The 21,629-nt window shown below is 41.5% G+C and overlaps 1 protein-coding gene across 2 annotated transcripts in view; it reads left to right on the top strand.

Annotated features, from left to right (window-relative positions):
• Positions 1–21,629, top strand: part of LOC141144284 (protein adenylyltransferase SelO-like) — a 166,525-nt gene that overhangs the window by 44,484 nt on the left and 100,412 nt on the right. For both annotated transcript variants that reach the window (XM_073629796.1, XM_073629797.1), the window contains exons 10-16: positions 2,218–2,287; positions 4,272–4,344; positions 9,091–9,174; positions 14,990–15,119; positions 18,143–18,187; positions 19,432–19,513; positions 19,595–19,687. In XM_073629796.1, coding sequence (XP_073485897.1) covers positions 2,218–2,287; positions 4,272–4,344; positions 9,091–9,174; positions 14,990–15,119; positions 18,143–18,187; positions 19,432–19,513; positions 19,595–19,687 — 577 coding nt within the window. The remainder of the gene's footprint in view (positions 1–2,217; positions 2,288–4,271; positions 4,345–9,090; positions 9,175–14,989; positions 15,120–18,142; positions 18,188–19,431; positions 19,514–19,594; positions 19,688–21,629) is intronic.

The raw sequence follows: 21,629 nt of genomic DNA, 5'->3' as shown, positions 1-21,629 counted from the left end.
TCTCAAGCAGCAGGGGGCATCGATAGTTTCAAAAAACTGTTAGACGGGCACCTTAATGACCACAATATACAGGGGTATACAATGTACTACTGACATAAACACACACGCACACACACACACACACATAGGTTGAACTGGATGGACTGGTGTCTTTTTTCAACCTCACCAACTATGTAACCCTCCCCCTCCTCCCCAAAAGGTCCATTTTACAAACAGGAGTCAGGGAGGAGGCCTTAAAGCGGAACTTTGCCTTTTGGGTGGAGCTCCACTTTGAAGTATATATGAGCAGTCATGTGGTGTCTTCCAACACTGCAAACACCCCATTCATTGTCAGCAACAAAGTAGATAGGATGGGCAGAATTACACATTCAATGTGAGCACACCTACCTCCAGAGTTCTCAAGGCAGCACGCATAGAAGAGTGACAACACCATTTCTGTATTGAAATGCAGCAACCAAGCATTGGGGTTGATTGCCTGTGCACTGCAAGCAGGGCCGCAGTTAGAAATCACGGGGCCCCGTACAGTCTTCCTGATGGGGCCCCTGTTCCCAAATCCCCACCTATACATGGGTTCCCCCAGTGTACTGCTCCCCCTACCCAGTCTTTATGGGCTAGTTCACACTATTGCTCTCTGAAGAGTGATCCGCACCTGGATTGCTCCGCAGAGAACATTTTGTAGGTAGTGAGGTGTTTTTGCATCATAAGGGCTCTTTCATCCTGAGCCAGTCCACTCAGCAGGGGATCCATGAGTGGAGTGCCAGTAAAAATTTAGCTCAGCCACGTCTTTGCTGCCCCCACTCCCAACACATCTCCTGCTAATGATCATCCTTGTTATAACGATCACAGGAAAGCGGGTCCCCTATGGCTGTGTGTCATTATCACATGGCTGTTGGATACTGACTGTTATGGCTGTATTAGGTGTTTCAGACTAACACTGTACAGCCATAACAAAGTCCGTACCCAACAGCCATGTGACATTGACACACAGCCATAGGGGACCTGCTGTTGTCATTAAAATGTTAATGTCAATTAGCACACAGTGGGGAGTCTGGGGACTGTACCTTCCTTTCAGGCATGCTGCCTGTCACTGTGTGTCACTTGCTTGTGCACCGCCATCCACCGCTGGGATTGCCATGCCAATTTGCATCTCTCAGCCACCTCACATAAGCCTCTCCCCTCACTCCATGGCACCTGCTGAGGGTGCGGAGGTACAACGAATCACTCCGCCAGGAAGGGCATAGCATAGGCAGTGGGTGGCCGGGACTATAACGTTCAGCGGTACATGCGACTGCACTTTATGTACCTACACCCGAAAATTAAAAAAAAGTTCCTGCTCTGCTCCTGCCTCCTGGGCCCCTGTATTGACCTGATGGGGCCCAGGGAAATTAAATTTAAGCCCTGGGTAGTAAGTAGAAGCGGGAGTGTGGGCTACTAAAATCAGTTTATTATTATAGGCCGGAATGAACAATAAAGTTGGCCAGGCCCCTCTGTCTTGCTGATGGTGCCCGGGCCCGGTACAACAGGGCTGGTTGTACTGCCTTATCAGCGGCCCTGACTGCAAGTGCAGTTGCTCCAGAGCTTAGTAAATGAGGTAAAGTTTCACTTTGCAATGAATTCTCAATGTAAGGAAAAGAAAAAAATATCTGCATTTTTGCTTCCACTTGGATGATAGAAACCAGCAACGCTTCCCGTCAGTCCCGGAGCAACTGCACTTGCAGTGCACAGTATATTTGCCTTTAATAAATCAACCCCGGTGTCACCTTTGAACAGATGTGAAGGTATTTGTAGGATCACCAGGTAATATTACTAACAGAGGTCTAACAGAGGTCTGAAAAATAAAATGTGGCCAGTGCATTGCCTATAAAGTTTTAAATTTAGAGTTAACGTTTACTGTGTTTTACATACAGCTGCAAAAGTAACTTGATGCGTCCTGACAGAAGAGAGCAAAATTAGAACCTCCTCAGTATGCTGCTACTCCTGTATTGTCCAATCACAAGCTTGGGCGGTTCCTAGCCCAGTCTTTATTTTTCAACTTTATGTAATCTGCACAGTGGTCAAGGACTTGGTTATGCTGTCTGGCAAGGGTGCCTGAATTAAAATGCTAAACAAAGTTGCAAATTGTTTGGCAGTGAGACAAGTCACACATATGTATTTCAGTTTTATCAGTACTTAATCATTTGATAGTTTGTTAATGCTACACATATTCCATTCTTTCAGGCAGTTAGTGGATTTCATCATTAAAGAACACTTTCCATCCATTAACACGACTGATCCTGATAGGCTATTGGTGAGTTTAAAGGATTGATCATTTTGAAGTCAGAGTTCAAGTGTTTGGTTAAAGACATATACTTGCTTGGGTTATAGTGTAAGTCATGTAAAGCCATTAAAAGGAAGATCCCAGCCAGCAATGAAGTATGAAGTTTAGATTGTTTTGTAATATGCTAATGACAAGGTCACATGCCCATTATCTGTCCAATTGCAATGCTCAAAGCCTAGAGAGCTCTACTCTAACATTCTCTCACTGCCCTCAGTATTGCAGTATTCTTCTGATTCAAGTGAATGCTGAAGCTTATTGGGTGGAATCATGACAGCTACTTTCTACTTGGATCTGAGGATAGAATAGTAGCACCTGTGTGGCTGTGGGATCATAGCCCAGTAATCATCCAGATAATGGAAGCAAAACTATGGTGTATTAGTGGACACCATCATATTTAGACAGCACTAAGGGCTTGTTTGCACCGAGTGTGGTGGAGTAAAACATGCAAAGTTTCCCACACCGCATGAAAACGTATTGCCTTCTGCAGACTTGCACGGGTGCCATTAATTCTAAATGGCATGCCTCATTTGGCAAACATGCATATGTTCACACCCACCATAGTACGACAGTACTGTGCAGTTTGGCGCGGTTTTAAACATCATCCCTGCACCATTTTTGCTTGCTTCATAGGGCAACCCATTGAAATTTATGATCTGTCCTAAAATGTATCACATGGGAACGCACAAAATAGCTTGCGCACTCAGATGCACCTCATCATGTGAACTAGCCCTTAAAGTGGTTGTAAAGCCTTAAAGTGGATGTAAACTGGAAATATTTTTTTTAATGAAGGCTTGCACCTTGTACAGTATAGGATTTTTCATGTCATCTGTGCCAAGTCTTGCCACGAAGAGTTAATGCAGCTCTGAGCAATCCTCTTATCTTTTTACAGTGAGATAAAAATGGTCAGACAGAGAAATAGGAGTCCATTTCTCCCCCTTGCTGTGAGTGACAGATGATTTACATATCTCATGCATGAGAGACATTCTGTGTACTTCAGATCCCCTCCTACTTTCTTCTCCAGCTCTCCCAGGATTGGCTGCTCCACACCTCAGCATTATTGGGCATGCTGAAGTCATGTGGTGACTTTTCTGGATTTTGACTGGATGTTAGTGATCATAGCAGAAGTTCAGTGTAAGAAATACACAGGAGAAAATGAATGTTGACAAGGGGAGTGTATAAGTGGGTTGAGAGTCTACTGACATCACGACTCCACCCACTGAGCTCCAGACAACAGACCCACCCACAGAATCTGCAGTTTTTTGGGTCTCATAACAGACAGAGGGGAGACATTTGACAGGTAAGGAAGCACCCCAGAAGAGGAAAATCAGGGCTGATCTGTGCAAATCCATTACACAGAGCAGGTAAGTATAGGAATGTTTGTTATTTTTATTTAAAAAAGAAAGTGAGGGTTTACAATCACTTGCTTGTGTAAACCCTTATATATACCCAGTGAAATGACTGCCCTCAGGTAATACACAGAGATTAAATAAACCCTTATACATAAGTTGTACCTGTTTATCTGCAGTTCTCTCTACATCTGTTCAAAGTGAGGAATTTATATAGCTTCTCTGACTGTCAGAGGGTGGAGAGCTGAAGTTACACTCTGCAGAACTCAGTGAGGAGAGCTCTGAGAGCTGATTGGAGGGAAGGGACACACCCCCCTTTCACACAATACACAGGACCAAAGCTGAAACTGTTAATCAGCTGGAGCTCCCTCCCCTGTCACCATTTTTCTCTTGGTGTCAGGAAAAGTTGTCAGGAGTAATTCATGCTGATAGCAGAGGAACAAAGCAGCAGACAGAAATGACACTGAGGTTTACAACCACTTTAGTGTATCATTGTTGGATAGCCTATTCCTATATGTGTATGTACTTTTATGTAAGTCATGTTTCCCTTAAAAGTCTCTAGTTACTCAAGCAATTATTAGTCTGTATAACCAAAGATATCATTACAGGCATTTTTCTCTACCGTGGTTTCTCAGACTGCAGATATGATTGCAAGATGGATGTCTGTAGGATTTGCACATGGTAATTTTCAATTCTGTTCGCTTCAAGCAGTATTAAACCCAAAAGCAAACATTTATTATATTGCAGCTTACCAATTCTTAGATTTGATTGCTGTATTAATTTCCTTTTTAGGGGCTTGTTCACACTTGCTCAAAATATTGACTCTTATCAAATGCACCTATAGCATTAATGTGCATTAATAGGTGCAGTTTATAAGCGTTTAATGAGCATTAAAAACGATCTCCCAAAGGCCTCATGCGTATTTGTGGCATGGTTGACAAGCATTTTTGGCTTGTTAAAACCACACCACAAGCGCCTACTCAGTAGCTGTTCGTTAGGGAGCGGGCCGGGAAACAGACTGCCGTGTCCTTAACAACCGATGAATTATCAGCTGTCAACGGGGTTCCACGCTGATGGCTGCATGTACAATAAATAATTGCTGGTATTAAAAAAATCAGGGAACAAACGGATTGGGGGTCCCCACCAGTCCATACCAGGCCCTTCGGGTCTGATATGGATTTTGAGGGGGTACCCTAAGCCAAAATGTAAAAAAAAAGGCCTGAGGTCCCCCCAAAAATCCAAACCAGACCCTTATCTAAGCAAGCAGCCCAGCAGGTCAGAAAAGGGAGGGGATGAGGGAGCGCCCCCCCACCTCCTGAATCATACCAGGCCACATGCCCTCAACATTGGGGGATGCTTTGGGGCGGGGGGGGCACTTCCCCATAATTCTGGCCAGTGGTTGTGGGGGTCTGCAGGCAGGGGGCTTATTGGAATCTGGAAGCCCCGTTTAACAAGGGGGCCCCCCAGAAGCCGCCCTCCCCCCACGTGATTGAGTATGGGGTACATTTTACCTCTACTCATTCACCAAAAATGTGTCAAAAAGAAATAAAAACACAGAGACAGTTTTTGTCAATTTATTTTATTAAAAAACAAAAACAATGTTCCCCGGTGTAGATCCATCGTCAGTCACAACGCCTGCCGGACCCAAAGTAAAAAAAAAAAAAACGCTTCACTCGTGCCGAAGGCACCTACCTGCTCCACTGTCTGACATTTTTTAAATAGCTAAGGGGCAGGGCCACCTGTCTGACACCACCTGGTGGCACCGGCTCCCCTTGTGACGTCACTGATCCAGCATCTGGTCAATAAGGTCACAAGGGGGCAGTGCCTCACCCCTTAGCTATTTAAGAAATGTCATACGGCAAAGTAGGCAGATGGCTGGAGCCTTCGGCATGAACTGAACTTTTTTTTTTTTTTTTTGGGGTCTGGCGGCGCAGCAGGCGGCATGACTAAAGATGGATCCATACTGGGGGACATTGTTTTTGTTTTTTAATTAAGGAATTGTCCACAGACCCCCACAACAGACCCCCACAACAAATGCACAGGGTTGTAGGAAGAGGCCAATGTCCCCATCAACATGGGATTGTTGGGATTTTTGGGGATTTTTTTTACCAAAGACATGTAGCAATATACATTTTGGTCTTTTTTATTGGCTTTATAGCAGAAAGTAAAAAATATTGTTTTTTTTTATATAATAAAAAATAAAAAACCCAGTGGTGATCAAATACCACCAGAAGAAAATTTGTGTAAAAAAAAAATGTTAAAAATTGAATTTGTGTACAGTTTTGCATAACCGCTCAATTGGCAGTTAAAGTAGCACAGTTTTGAATAGCAAAAAATGCCCTGACCAATGAAGGGGGTAAAACCTTCCGGAGTGAATAATTCAAGATAAAATCAATTGCAGATAAAAAGATACAATAAAATAAAAGTATGTACTGTAGGTATGCTGTCTGTGTCCATATTGGAGATTTTTTCTCCCAGTATCCCCAATTTTCCTATTTTGGAGACTCTTAAATGACAGTTGGAAACATTTTGAACTGTTGGTAATGTTTGATCGTCTCGTGTGCCTTCTTGTCCCAGTGCCCCCCTTTTATATGAAATAAATGCATTAGTCAGAAAACTGGGATTACTCAGACGACTGTATGATTACTTTAGTTTTTTGCACAGTGATTTTTTTTCTAAATAGACCCCTTAGTTCATTTTTTCAGGTCACCACAGAGATATTCTGTGCTATTCGGGGCCACTATAGTTTTAAATACTGTACTCCCCCCCCCCCCCCTCGAAAAAAAAAAAAAACATGTGCCACACACATTAAAATAATGAATTCTGTGGGAACAATATACCATCTGATTCATGTTTTTACTGAATGGAAGTTTAGTATCACTTCCAGAAACATGTCTACCACAGGGCAATCCTATAATCATAAGCTACAGAGTAAGCTGAAGAAGTTATTTGTTTGCACAGAAATAAACAATGTGTGGTTGCAGATACCCCTAGGATTTTCTTCTGTCAGTTGCAGGATGCAGAAGCCATGTTTAATGGAAAAAAATAAACACATTTCAGTGTAATTGCTTTTTCGTGGAGAGTCAATCATGCTTGCCGTAAAAAGTTTTCCAGCTACATAACATTTCCGTGATTGCAGCAACTAGATTATATGGGCTGCATTGTGTTGGTGATTTGTGTTCATGCTGCTGTGCAACTGATCCACAGCTAATGTCCACGGACTGAATATTAAATTTGCAACAATCATTCACTAAACACTTGCAGTATTGCTCAATGCATTTCTGTTTCCATCAATAGACATTCATCAATGTATTCATATGTATTTGCTAATTAAATGTATCACTTGATCAAAGGGTTGTGATTTTCCCAATTGCTTTTAGTGATATAGTAAAACAAATGTATTTGAATATTTTTGAAAAATAAAGAGTGGTTTGACAAGCTGAAAAACTCTCTGTCCAGGTTGTCTGGGAGCGTCACTTACAGTTAAGAGGTCCCCTCTTCCCATACCAAGAGACCTCCAGAGAGTATAGCCACTGATTGTCCAGCAATGGTTGTTATAATGAAGCAACAGATATGTCTGAAAAATGCACACAATGATCTCCTTCAAGAACTATTTTCATTTCATTTCATTCACGATTGCTCTTTTTCACTGTGCTTGTACTCTTGTACTTTTGTGAAACTTTAGATGTTATTAAAAAAACTTTATTCATATCCTCTTCACGCCTAAGGGCAAAACAAATATTAATGCCTACACACATTTTTGCAACTTTGACATGTGTTGGTAAAACTATACATATCATGCTTTGTGCGTCCAGGTGAATTATACCTTGTTTTTTTCAGGACAAATTGGGCTTTCATTTGGTGGTAAATGGTAATGGATATCTACTGATTTTTTTTTTATTATTATCAAAGGAAAACTGGGCCAAAATAGTAAAAAAAAAAAAATGTAAATGTAGCTGTATATTTCTTGTTACTACCACAACCTTCCACCAAACAAAAACGCAAAATAAATCCTCCTTCTCCCGATTATCGCAGCAATACGTGTATGTTATTTGTTGTTTGTACCCATAGTACAGTCTAGAAAAAATGGTACGCTTTTTATTTATTTTTGTCCTACCTAAAACACACTGACACTAACACCGAAACTAATAAAAAAAAAAATACTGCCCTGATATACTGACCCTGACCTTTGACCCTTACTTGACCCAAACACTAACCCGGGCAAACCTTGATCTGGGTATTTTTTTTTTTTTACACGCACTTTCTTTTTTTCTCTCTGCAAGGAAAGACAAAGATACATTGTATCTTTCCTCTCCATTCACAGAAAGAGAAACACAGGGGCGGGCTTTACAGTGACTGATCACTGTGGTAGTGAATCAGAGGCTACCACAGCGATCAGGTGATCCGGAATAGGGAGTTCCTGGTCCTGATGGTTAGTATGGGACCTGGGGCTCTCGGTGAGACCCCGTTTTCTGTACTGCAAGCCTGCTGTGCTGCGCACTCCCAGCACGAAGACAGATACACATGTATGCGCCCCCACGGCAAAATGCCTAGTCCAGTGAAAGTGGTTGTACACCCTGCTTGAAATATCTCCTAAACCTCCACGGTTTAATAGAAATTTACTAAAAAGCCGAGCACCGATGCCTACGGCACATGCGCTGATGTCATCGGCGCATGCGCCCTTTAGAAAGGGCACATCGTGCCGTTTCTAATAGGGGTCATGCCGTGACTGGCGGCTGCCGCGCGCATGCGACTCCGGCCAGTGGCAGAGCCGGAGTTCGCGGCCCTGGAAGGAAGAAGGGCAAAGATGGACGCTCCCTGCTAGTGGGGACAACGGAGACATTGTGGGCTTCAGTTTCAGGTAAGTGACACATAATGGGCTACTATGTGATGCATAGTAGTCCATTAAGCTTTACCTTTGCAGGGAAATAAAGAGGAAGTAAAACCCACCAGGGTTTACTTCCTCTTGAAGCCACATATATGTTATGTTGGCGTGAAGGGGTTAAAAAAAAAAAAAATCACGTAAACTCTTATTAGAGGTGCTGCATGCACATGTACGTACAAGAAACATGCTGCTGGGAGGAGAGAGATGACGCCATCAGTCTGCTGCTATACCTTCATTAATCAATCATTAATCAGTCACAGGCTGGTGGCAAGTAGATGACCAAGCTACTGTACATTGCTTATTTGCAGTATAGAAAAGTCACCAGCCTAGCTGTGCTGTCTGGGCTGTGCAAATCTCAGAACTGAATAGACAGAAATACAAATCCTTTGGCAAGTAAAACAGCTCCTTTATGTATACAAAAATGAGTTCAGCGTTAAAATGTACTTATATATATATTTTTTTATTCCGTACTCCTGCTGTAAGAACTTACTATTCTTTCTTACTGCTTTTCTTCTTGAAATTTGTGTTTACATCTATTGTAGGTGTGTGCAATACTGACAACTTCAGCTTGCTTTCAATCACCATTGATTATGGTCCATTTGGCTTCATGGAAAAATATGATGCGGGTGAGATTCCAGTGTTATATATGATACCGTTGAATATCCACATTTGTGAAGTGAACCTAAATCAGACACTAGAATACATGGATACAACCCTGCTGCAGGCTTTATATATTAGCTTCTGCTGTTCGATCTTTCTACTGGATTAGTATGCTTGTCTGTGGACAAGTCATGCACCTCCAGTGCTGGAGAACAATGATTTGTCCAATAAAAAAAAAATTCCAGTATCTTGGAGATAAACTGCGTATTCCTTGACCCTGGATTATAGGCTGGTACCTTCAGGTGACTGGACACTGGCAAAGCTTTTGAGGACATACCCCCTGGGCACCGCTCTTATAACCCTACCCCAGTTCGTGAGTCCTCAGTTTTTTTGCTAGTGTTCTAAGGTGATGGACCTCTTCTCCCTTATGGAGAAATCACTCTTAGCTTAACTAGATTATTATTCCATCTTCGGATTCTTCAATCAACTTTTCACTGTTTTCTAATACCACAATAGAAGCAATGCATCCAGATTTGTGCAACCCCGATAAAACTTTCGGAGTGGTACCTTGACCCTACATTTTCGTTGTTGCCAAATTCAGCTGAACTGGTCACATTTCATCTAATATCTGTCAGTATCTTAAAGCATATTAAAAACAAAAAGCAAAAATTTAATACATTGAAGCTTACCAATGGTTCCTAAAGCTAAAAACGTGTTTTTACCTTAAAAGAGAAGTATGGCTTTTTGTTCTTTTTTAAGAATCGTGCTTACCTAGGTGGATGCAACATCGGTGCGATGCTGCATCTGTCCCCCGCCGGCTTTAACATTGAGAACTGAGCGATCAAACACTGCTGATCTCTCGGTTCTCACAGCTCCCTGAGCAGAGAGCTGGTGGCTGTCAGTCATCACTCCCTGCTCTGCGGGCCCCCCCCCACGCTCACTGGAGTGCTGGGCTGTGGAGGGGGTGGGAGCGGCCGGCTCAGGTTCTTAGCGGGTCACTGAGAGGCTGAGCCACATGCCAGTCCAGGCATGTGGGCGGATCCCGACTTCATTGCCGTGATGTTGCCCAAACCTGGACCGTCTCTGTGATGTCAGCCGACATCAAGAGGCTTGCTATTGGGGGCACTAGGCAGGGAGGAGAAGCCAGGATCGCTGGCGCGGGACCCAAAAAGAAGAGGATCAGAGCTGCTCTTTGCAAAACCATTACACAGAGCAGGTAACTATGACATGTTTGTTATTTTTTTTTTAGAATCCTTTCCACTTGCCGACTGCAATACGTATATATATACGTTGCGGCTTGCAAGTGGTTTACCAGGATTATGGCTGAAGCTTTTTTTTCTTTTATCCGGGGACTAGCTTTCTCATGAAAGCGGTCCAAGTGGCTAATTAGCCGCTGGATCGCTTTCTGAAGCAACGGGAGGCGTTTTTCTTTCCCCTCCCACTACTCGCTGGTATTTCTCCAGCTTATGTGCCTGAGAAACGATCCGAAGGGTCGCACAGCTGGCCACAGAGGTTACCAGAGACTGTCTCTGATCGCCTCTATGATCTGGGAGGACCGGAGCCACGTCAAATAAACATTTTTTTTAAGGCAAAAAAAATCTATTTTGTTTTTTGTTTTTTGCTTTTAAAGGTAGAGAAGAAATTTGGGGGTATTGACCTCAGATCTCTTCATAAACAGGACCTGTCATCCCTTATTTTTATCACAAGGGATGTTTACATTCTTGTAATAGGAATAAAAGTGATAAAAAAATGACAAAATTTAGGGGACAGTGTAAAAATAAAAACGTAAGAAAAATATAAATTCAAAGCACCCCCCAACACTCCGTGCTCTCGCGCAGAAGCGAACACGTACGCAAGTCACGCATGCATATGTAAACGGTGTTTGCACCACACATGTGAGGTGTCGCCGTGAACGTTAGAGCAAGAGCAATAATTCTAGCACTAGACGCCCTCTGTAGCTCTAAACTGGTAATCTGTAAACATTTTTAAAGCATCGTTTATGGAGATTTTTAAGTATTGTAGTTTGTCGGCATTCCACGAGCGCACGCAATTTTAAAGCGTGACATGTTAGCTATCTATTTACTCAGCGTAACAGCATTTTTCATATATTACAAAGCAAGTGGGGTATATATTAGTTTTTGTTTTGTTTTTTCTATTCATTAAAGTGTATTTTTTCCCCAAAAATTGCAAAGCCACTGCGCAAATACCGTGTGCCGTAAAATATTGCAAGGATCGCCATTTTATTCTCTATGTTATTTTTTTTTTGCAGAGACTATAATGTTTGGGGGTTCTAAGTAATTTTCTAGCAATAACTACTGATTTAAACTTGTAAACAAAAAGTCCCAGAAAGGCTTGGTCTTCAAGTGGTTAAGATTCACTTTGAAATGTTTGTGGGGTCTTTATTGCTGTCTGTGTCTCCACTAGGAAGATCTACCCTTTTATGTTTTTCCCAATGACTGTTGTCACTGGAACAGAAAGGGTCTTGGAAATCCAAAATGTTACTGTCACTGGTAATGGGACATTTTTCACTGGGGAGATCTTTTCTGTTGACAACTGTCAAAGGCTTAGTTTATATTTGAAGTTTGGGAGCAGTAAAAACAGACGAGCCAGGTTTTTGCTGCTCCCCCAAGCTGCAGAAGCAACTGTACAGGGACATGCTACAGCACACAGCAACATTTCCTCACTGTAGCCTTTAGAGGGCAGTCCTACCTGCCGAACGTAAATCCTTCAAGTGAATGGGGCTGCAGTGCAACCACATGCAATGCACGCAATTGCAGCGCGGTGGTACAGGCTTTTCAGGGGTTAAAACAGGCATTGAGGAGGCAACATAATATAAGCGTAAATAAGCCCTAAAAGATGATCCTCACTTTATAGAGATCTCCACTCATTTCTGGTTGTGTCTCAGGAAGTAAATTGATATCTCCCCACATATGATTTCCTATTATTAATATTATACAGGATTTACAGTGGGTAAAGTAATTTGATCACCTGCAGATTTTGTAAGTTTGCCCACTTACAAATAAATGAAGGGTCTATAATTTGTATCATAGGTGTATTTTAAATGATAGAGATCCAGAAAAAATACATGATACAAATGTAATAAATTGAGTTGCAGTTCAGTCGGTAAAATAAGTATTTGATCCCCTACCAACCAACTTCAATTCTGGCTCACACAGACTGGCTACAGTATGTGCTTGTGTGGTACACAGATTAGTCCTGTCAATTTAAGAAGGTGCTTCTAACAACAACTCGCTATGTGTATAAAAGACACCTGTCCACCAAATCTTTCTTTCATTCAAACCTCACCTTCATGGGCAAGACCAAAGACCTGTGAAAGGATGTCAGGGACAAGATTGTAGACCTGCAAAGGGCTGGAATGGGCTACAAGACCATCAGCAAGAAGCTTGGTGAGAAGGAGACAACTGTTGAAGCGATTATTTGCAAATGGAAGAATTACAAAATAACCATCAATCGCCCTCAGTCTGGAGCTCCATGCAAGATTTCGCCTCATGGGGTAAGGATGATCATGAGAAAAGTGAGGGATCAGCCCAGAACTACACGAGAGGAGCTTGTGAATGATCTCAAGGCAGTTGGGACCACAGTCACCAAACAAACCACTGGTAACACAATACGCCGCCATGGATTGAAATCCTGCGGCGCCCACAAGGTCCCCCTCCTCAAGAAGGCACATGTACAGGCCCATCTGAAGTTTGTCAAGTATTAGCTAAATAATTCAGAGAAGGATTTGGAGAGAAAGTTCTGTGGTCAGATGAGACCTAAATTGAGCTCTTTGGCATTAACTCGACTCACTGTGTTTGGAGGAAGAAAAATGTTGACTATGACCCTAAGAACACCATCCCTACAGTCAAGCACAGAGGTGGAAACATTATGCCTTGGCGCTGTTTCTCTGCTAAAGGTACAAACCGGCTTTGCCATATTGAGGGGCCAATGGATGTATTGTAAAATCTTGGATGAGAACCTTCTTCCCTCAGCCAGAACACTGAAGATAGTGGTATGTTTTGGGTCATTATCATTCTGGAAGGCCCATCCACCACCCAAGGCAACAAAGGAGTGGAATCCAAAAGAAGCACATTGAGGTCATAGAATGGCCTAGCCAGTCTCCAGACCTTAATCCTGTAGAAAATTTATGGAGGGAGCTGAAACTTCAACCTGCCAAGCGACAGCCAAGAAACCATAAAGTGGATGTAAACCCAATGTCATCTTTTCTAAACTACTGCCATAGGGGTTATCTATAAGGATATACATGCCTCCTGCATGTATTTTTACCTGTCAAATGTCTCCCCTCTGTCTGTTATTAGACCCGAAAAACTGCAGATTCTGTGGGTGGGTCTGTTGTCTGGAGCTCGGTGGGTGGAGTCGTGATGTCAGTAGACTCCCCGCCCACCTCTACACTCCCCTGTGTATTTCTAACACTGAACTTCTGCTATGATCTATAACATCCAGTGAAAAGTCAGGAAAGTAACCACATGACTTCAGCATGCCAAATCATGCTGAGGTGTGGAACAGCCAACCCTTGCAGAGCTGCTGAAGAAAGAAGTGGGAGGGAATTAAAAAATACTGCATGTCTTAGGCTAGTGCACGAGATATGTAAATCACCTGTCACTCACAGCAAGGGGGAGGATTTGACAAAGTTTTTCTGTTTGTCAAGATTTATCTCACTGAACAATAAAAGAGGATTGCTCAGAGCTGGATTAACTCTGTGTGGCAAGACTGGGCTCAAATGATAGGAAATCCTATACTCTACAGTATGATATATATATATATATATATATATATATATATATATAAAAATTCGGTTTTACATCCACTTTAAAGATTTAGAGAAAATCTGTAAAGAGTGGACCAAAATCCCTCCTGGGATGTGTGCAAACCTGGTAACCAACTACGAGATACAACCTCTGTTTGCCAACAAGGGTTTCTCCACCAAGTACTAAATCATGTTTTGTTTGGGGATCAAATACTTATTTTACTCACTAAACTGCAACTCAATTTATAACATTTGTATCGTGTTTTTTTTCTGGATTCTCGGTTCATATGTCTTTATCATTTAAAATACACCTGTGATAAAAAATTATAGACCCTTCATTTCTTTGTAGGTGGGCAAACTTACAAAATATGCAGGGGATTCCTCACTGTATATAGCGCCAACATTTTGTGCAGCCCTTTACAACATGAGGGCAGACAGTACATTTACAATACAATTCAATACACAAGCAATTAGAGAGCCCTGCTCATTAGAGCTTGCAATCTAAGATTGTATCCAAAATTAAGAAAAATGTTTTGTCAGGGAGATACACTTTAATATTTCAGTGCTACACAAATCCTGGAAACAAATACATTTCTCCGGTGTGCAGCAACATATTTTGATGAGTACAAAACTCAAAATTCAGACTTGTTTTCAACAGGCATTTTCACCCTTTGCCCCCAGCACGGAAGGATTTAAAGTATTTTGGAAAGAAAACAATGTTCAGGATGATAGATGAGCAGTCTGAAGTCGCTGCAGCTTACTCACAGATTACTCTGGTTAACATAACATGGAAGGTTTATTATGTAGCTCTAGAAATCAATTGCCTGACAATTTGTGCCTGTAAGGAAGATGATGTTGAAGACCATCTGGAAGTCTGCAGCCCATCTTATCAAAATAAACAACCTGTAGCTTGCAGCACTGTGCGAGGAAAGGCTTATGTTCCTCCTAAATTTCCAGTGTAGTTATCAAGTCAGAAATAATGGCTATTGTTGAACTGGCTGCTCTGGCTATTTATTTTAATTACAGTTTTTTCCCTGTACCTCAGTAATACATGGTGTGTTTGCTTTAAATAGATTATATTCCAAACACATCTGATGATGAAGGAAGGTATAGGATCGGAAACCAGGCCAACGTTGGAATGTATAATCTGAACAAGCTGCTTCTAGCTTTGAACCCTCTTATGGACAGCAGACAAAGGCAGCTGTGAGTAATCCCCCCCACCCCCCCAAAGTCATAAACACCCTCATCCTGTCTGCACCTAGGACCCCTAGACGTTGGTACTGTGGCAACAGGGGCAGCCAGCGGGCGTGTGTGCTTTCCTGTACCCTCTTTGAAGATGTTGATACTGGGTCCCTGGGAGGATTATGACAGCTTAGAAAAATGTTGTGTTGATAAATGACCAATGACAGATGGAATGAGCTGTTTATCTTAGCGGAAGAAGGCCGACCCATACTAAAAAAGCTGGAGTGACAGCATGGTGGAAGCATAATGAACATGCTAATTCATCCTAACTTGTGTATATATAGTAGTGTTGGGATTTTTTTTAACGACTTTGATCTAGGTGGGTCTTGGCTGTATCTTCTGCAGTGTTCAGATTTTGTTCCTTAGAGTACCAACCTGGCTGTTAATCAAAATTGGAGCACAGTAGTCTGTCATGTAAAATAAAAGCTCAATATGAGCAGTTGGGTACTGTCCTAAGAACTAATCATTTTCCTTAATAAAGACCCTACATTTTATATAAAACCCAAACTTTTTTTGTCTAGTTTTCAACAGGGGGCGAGGAGTTATTATTTCTGTATATGGCCCTGCTTGATTCACCCTCTCTGTTAGTTCTGCTGACCATTGTCATCAACATTGAAAATTTGGGAAAAGTCAGCATGTTAGATTGTTAGCAGAACTTGAATAGAAGGTGAATCTTCCAATGGAGGCAAGTGTTTTTCTGTCACTTTTGAAGGATTTTCTCTCACTTCCTGTTGGGTCTATCAGACAGGAAGTGAATGAAAATCTCCCCAATACCAGATGGCAAAAACCCTGACAAGGGTTTATCCAAAACTAAAAGAAAAAAAAAACTTTTTGGCTTTAAATAAACTTTAAGTTGGCTCACATATTTCAGATTTCATCCAGGTCTCTTAGCATGTATATTTCACCATATGTTTTTTTCAGATAGCGTGTACTAAAGCTGTCCATAAATGAGTCTGTTTTTTTCTGTCGAACAGCAGGAACAGAAGTTGATCGGCAGATTTGACTTCTTTTCAACTACAGTGGCCATACATAGATTGAAATTTGGTCCCTGCTGAAAGTGACGCATTTCAATCCATGTATAGCCAACTATAGGTGAAATGTAGGCAAGTTAAAAAAGTTTTTTTGTTTTCTTATCCACAACAGCAGGGGGAGCTATGTGACAGCTGTAGTTTGCTATTGTAAAGAAATCATTAGTATTGGAAAGCAGCATGCGGAAATTATGTGATAAAAGGTTTTCATCATTTTAATAAGGATTTTCAGTAATGACGCAATCCTGTAGAACAATTCATCCCATTTCTTGATAAGCCTCAAATCAAAGTTGTCGCCAATGCATGCTGGGACTTTTGGTTCCAAATCATCTGCAGGGTAGTTGGCTGCTCAATTTACTTGTGTGGAAAAGATGAGTGTGATTCAGTGCTGGAAAAAATCTAGAAAATCTCAAAATGAAAAGATACCATTACTCTCCCCCATCCTGGAGACTTGTGCTGGTTATACATGGCTTGGATTTTAGCTGATTCGACCATTCAAGTCATCGGTGGCCCTGTCAGCACTGCCCAGTTCCACAAAAGTCAATTTCAAAATTGAGGAAGTCAGGTGGAAAATTGTTAGCAGAACAGCGATGGCATCTAATCAGATGTAGTCACTGTGCGGGTATTCAGGCAGGCGAATACTATAGCCAGCAGGGGAGTTTCTTCTGTCCACACTGTTTAGCATGGATGGGGAAATTGACTAATTTCTCTTGTTCAAGCCCACGAAGGTTGAACAAGAGAAATTTACATTTATTTGTGACTGGCCTTGCTCCTTATGCTGAATTATCTGCAAAATGTGGCTAAATCCATTTCCCTCTTAATTTGGATAAAGTAGGTAAGTCTGTGACCTCTGTTGGGTTTTTATTGCTCCATGTGTCTTCACTTCTGTTTTTTTTTTTGTCCTAGTACTACTGTCCCTGGGTCCGGAAGTTAGAAAAAAGCCAAACTGTTGCATTATCCCCGAAACTGATATCGAGGGAAAATCTTCCTATAGGGACACTTGTTCTGTGTCAGCTGTCTAAGAGGAGATTTCTCTTTTTTGGAGAGATTTTCTCTCACTACCTGTTGTGTCTTGAATGAAGGAAAATCTCCCCAATGGAACATAGCAAAAAAAAAAAAAACACAATCTATGCTATCCAAAATAAAATAAAAAATTGTGGTTATGTTATACTATTGTGGTTAAGATTAATATTATTATACAGGATTTATATAGCCGACAGTTTACGCAGCGCTTTACTACTACTACTACTGCTACTACTACTAGTACTACTACTTTAACTTGAGGGTAGACAATACAAATACAATACACTTTAATACAGTAGGAATAAGAGGGCCCTGCTCGTTAGAGCTTACAGTTCAAGAGATACAAGAGGTAATAACTGTGGGGGATCTGCTTAAGGAGAAAATAAATGTACAGTTGTTAGGTGGGGGCCAGACAGGCTTCGCTGAACAGATGAGTTTTCAGGGATCGTCTGAAAGTAGACAAAGTAGGAGATAGTCGGACAGATTGGGGTAGGGCATTCCAGAGGATGGGAGAGGCTCGGAAGAAGTCCTGGAGGTGAACATGGGATGAGGTGACAAGGGATCTAGAGAGCAGGAGGTCTTGGGAGGAATGAAGAGGATAATTGGGTTGGTATTTTGAGACCAAGTTAGAGATGTAGCTGGGGGCCAGGTTGTGAATGGCTTTGTAAGATATACAATTGTATTTTAATATCAAATACATTGAATAAAAATCCAACAAGGAGGGTGAAACTTCCTAGTAAGTCACATCAGGTGGATGTAGACAGGAACAAAATTTCAGAGTTCTCATTACCAGAGTCTCACGAGAAATATAACTTGCAGTTAGGTAATTGAACCCAAAACCATCCACCAAAAATGTACTTTGTAATATTCAGATGTTCTGTATAACGCACTATCTTGCCTGTAAGGCGAATCAACTATATGATTCTGTTTCAGAGCCTCAGCTGTACTTATGGGCTTTCCCGATCTGTATTACTACAGGTAGGTCATTGTTTTCAAGGACTTACTTTAGATATTCCTTAAACTGGGGTCACTTAATTTCATAGCTTATAATAATATTTAAAAATTGTTTTAAACTAACTCTTTTTTTTACAGATCTCTTTAATAACCGCAACCTACCTACAGCTTCTGTCAATGGCAACGACAGTTGAGCCGTCCAGTACCTGCTTTTTTTGTAAACACAGCCATGTGATAATTATTGTTGGCTGTTGTAGTCATCACATGGTTGGGAACCACGCTGATTGGTTCCCAATCTTGGTATCTGAAAAATACAGCACTGTTAAACTAGAACCAGAAAGCAATTGCTAGTTCTGCTTGGGGACAGTTATTAACATGACCTAAGGAGGCATCGTGCTAAGGCATAATAAAGTGCAATTAATCTCACATTTAAAATATGTAATAGTGAGAGTTTTTGGCAAAAGAGACATGCCAGTAAGCCTCAGTGTTCTTCTGCAGCTTCTTTGCAGTCACTCCATGTCTAGAGGTACTTCAGCGGTGGTTGCATTGCATTTCTCAGGGTGGGTTTTCTGATGGTGACAACAGTGGACCATGCCTGTGTAATGTGTATCAAAACAGCCATGTGCAGTTTCCATTGGAAGCTCCTCTGACAGGGTAACAACTTAGTATCACACTTGGGAAATGGGAACAAAGCGGTGCCACCCAATAAAAGGAGGTGTCCACACAGTGACCTTTATAACAGAGTAATTAGCTAATATTTTAATGAAAGCTTCAGTCAGAATGAATTTTGAAAGTACATAAAATTGTTCAAGCTTATATGAGATTTTAGCGATAAGATTTATATCTCTTTTAGTGCCAGTTCCCACCAGAATGTTGTGCGGGAAAGGTGCGTTCCACATGCTTTTCCTGCACCGTGTTTGAAATGCACTGGGTGTTGTGCTGCGGGTATCAATAAATTCTTTACAACACCCCAAACACTGATTGCAAAATTGGTTGTACAAACATAGATTGCAAACACAGTGCATTTGCCTGCACCTGATCACAAGGTACTGCAGTACCATGTAATTTGGTGCAATGCGTTTTTGAAAAGTAATGCACTACTTTTTGTGTGACCCATTGAGATTTCAGGCCATTCGAATGTAAGGGATGGAAAACGTTCTGCACTGAATCGCAAAAGATGGGTAGACCACGTTCCTGTGCAATTCAGGTGTTATTATTGTCTTTATTTCTGCCACAAATGTTTATTTAGATGCTGTTCTTGTTTTCAGATTCTCAGAACTCTTTAGGGCTAAGCTTGGCTTCCTAAGTGCGAGTGAAGAGGACCTGACCTTGATTACATCCTTCCTTAATGTATGTTAGATTTAACAGAGGACAGAATGTGAAGAAGACATAGATAATCTTATGTCACATTGTGGCTTTTCTTCTTTACAGCTAATGGAAGAAACTGGGGCAGATTTTACAATGTCATTTCGTCATCTTAGTGAGATTACATTGGACCAGCTATCCAGTCTCAACATCCCTCAGGTATGTGAAGATGAGTACACTGACAGAGAGATTGGTAATACATAGATCATTACCCATGCCAGACAGATAGCTAACCTTCCTTAGCTGATCCTGTAGAATTTAGTAAAGCAGAATGGTAGGATCTATTGAAAGCAAGGCCACCTAAAGGCCAAATTCCCCTGCAACTTCTGTTTTAAATTTGGGTGGTCATTGTTGGAGTAAATCACTGACTGCTTTCTGATTGCTGTTTTTTTCAAACTTGGTGGCAAAATCTCCATGCCATAGTCCCTTTCTTTATACCATAATAGCAGCAGAAATTTGGAACTCAGAAATTGTATACCACACAATTGGCTTGAAAATGTTTTGAAGCTTCTAAAGAATACAATCCTCAATTTGATCTCTCAAAATAGGTTCAAAGTGATTCAAACAGTAGTAAAAAAGGGTCAATGATTGTTTTGTTTTATTGCCCTTTAAAGGATGTGGCCTATACATCACCACCGCCATGTTTGAAATGGGTTGTGTGGGCTATCTGCCAAGTATTGTCATATTATATACAATCAGCACAAATATACAGGTTCTAAAATGGCATGCCAGCTGAACGAAAAAGCTCCTCCCCCCCGAGTGCCCCCATAGCTGCTTGCTATGGGGGCACTCGTGCATGCTTGCTCCTGAGCTCAGCTCTATGTGTCCATCTTCACAAAACCTATATGATATAACAAATATAAAGAAAGCGCAGTGCAATAAAACCAATCAAAATCAATCAACATTTCAAAAGTTCATAGATCAATAAGGTGAACCACAAGGCCCAGATTGCACCAGCAAAGAGTAACCACGTGTTGAAAAGGACTCCAAGAACACAGGCATGGAGTGACAATCTCTCCACCTCCAAGATGCTCACTTCGCTCACCACGCTGACAAAGTTCTTGTGAACATAAGGCATACGGGGGGAGGAGCTACCCTTGGATGAGAGATCACACAGCTTATCGTCCTGTGATATGTGGCTGTATTGATCGGCTCAATGTGAGTAGGATATCTTGATCTTAATAAAGCCTTGGAATGTTTTAACGGAGAGCACTTAGATCTCTTTTTTTATTCATATGTCTCTGGGGAATCGCTTTGGAGATCTGGATTTCCAGTTCCTGCCTTACTTTACCCTTTAAGGGACATGTGCTGTTGACTGCCTGTTAGGTCAGGGGTCCCTTAAATAAGGTGATGTGGAGGTTTTGTCACTCAATGCCTGTGTTCTTGGACTCCTTTTCAACACGTGGATACTCTTTGCTGGTGCTATCTGGGCCCTGTGGTTCATCATAATATAATGTGTAAAGGCGGAGGACACTCAGTGGTAATGTGCCCCCCTTCATAAAACCTCCTAGCACCATATCTACTTCCAGTTACCCCTAAGGCTTTCTAAACAAGGCCTACCAAGCACCTTCAAGTCAGTCAATTCCGTATGTTTTTGTGAACTCTCTATCTTTGGATATGTTTTAACACAAAACAGTCATATGGCCTCGACTGGCTTTTGTTTAGTCAAAACTGCTTCCTATATAAGGCAGTGGGAATGCAAAGGCAGCTTTAAGTAGGATAATGCAGGTTGGAAGAAGGTCAAATACAAGTCAATAAGAAGTCAACTGCAGCTGTCAATGAGCTGTGAATTATCTCAGGAGTGTCTTAAACTGATCACAAATGCAAGTGAAATGCACTAGGAAGCATGCTACATTTACCCATTAACAAAAGACCAACCTGGTATTATTACTGGTAAACTCGTTGAACCTGCTCAAAGGTTATAATCCCCAGATGCAGCAAAATTTCTGTTGGTTTTTTCATAGCCAGCTTGAGCTAGCACCTCCTGTGCTATGGGCCATGACTCCCTTTTAGCAGTCTACTAAGAGGTGTAAAAGAAAATCCTTTTATAAGGAGGGGTGTCATTTTTTTTTAAAGTGACTTGTCCTGGTTGATCTAGTGA

This window comes from Aquarana catesbeiana, linkage group LG05, assembly GCF_042186555.1.
Source record: "Aquarana catesbeiana isolate 2022-GZ linkage group LG05, ASM4218655v1, whole genome shotgun sequence".
Taxonomy (NCBI): Eukaryota; Metazoa; Chordata; class Amphibia; order Anura; family Ranidae; genus Aquarana; species Aquarana catesbeiana.
This window is presented reverse-complemented; position numbering and strand designations above follow the sequence as displayed.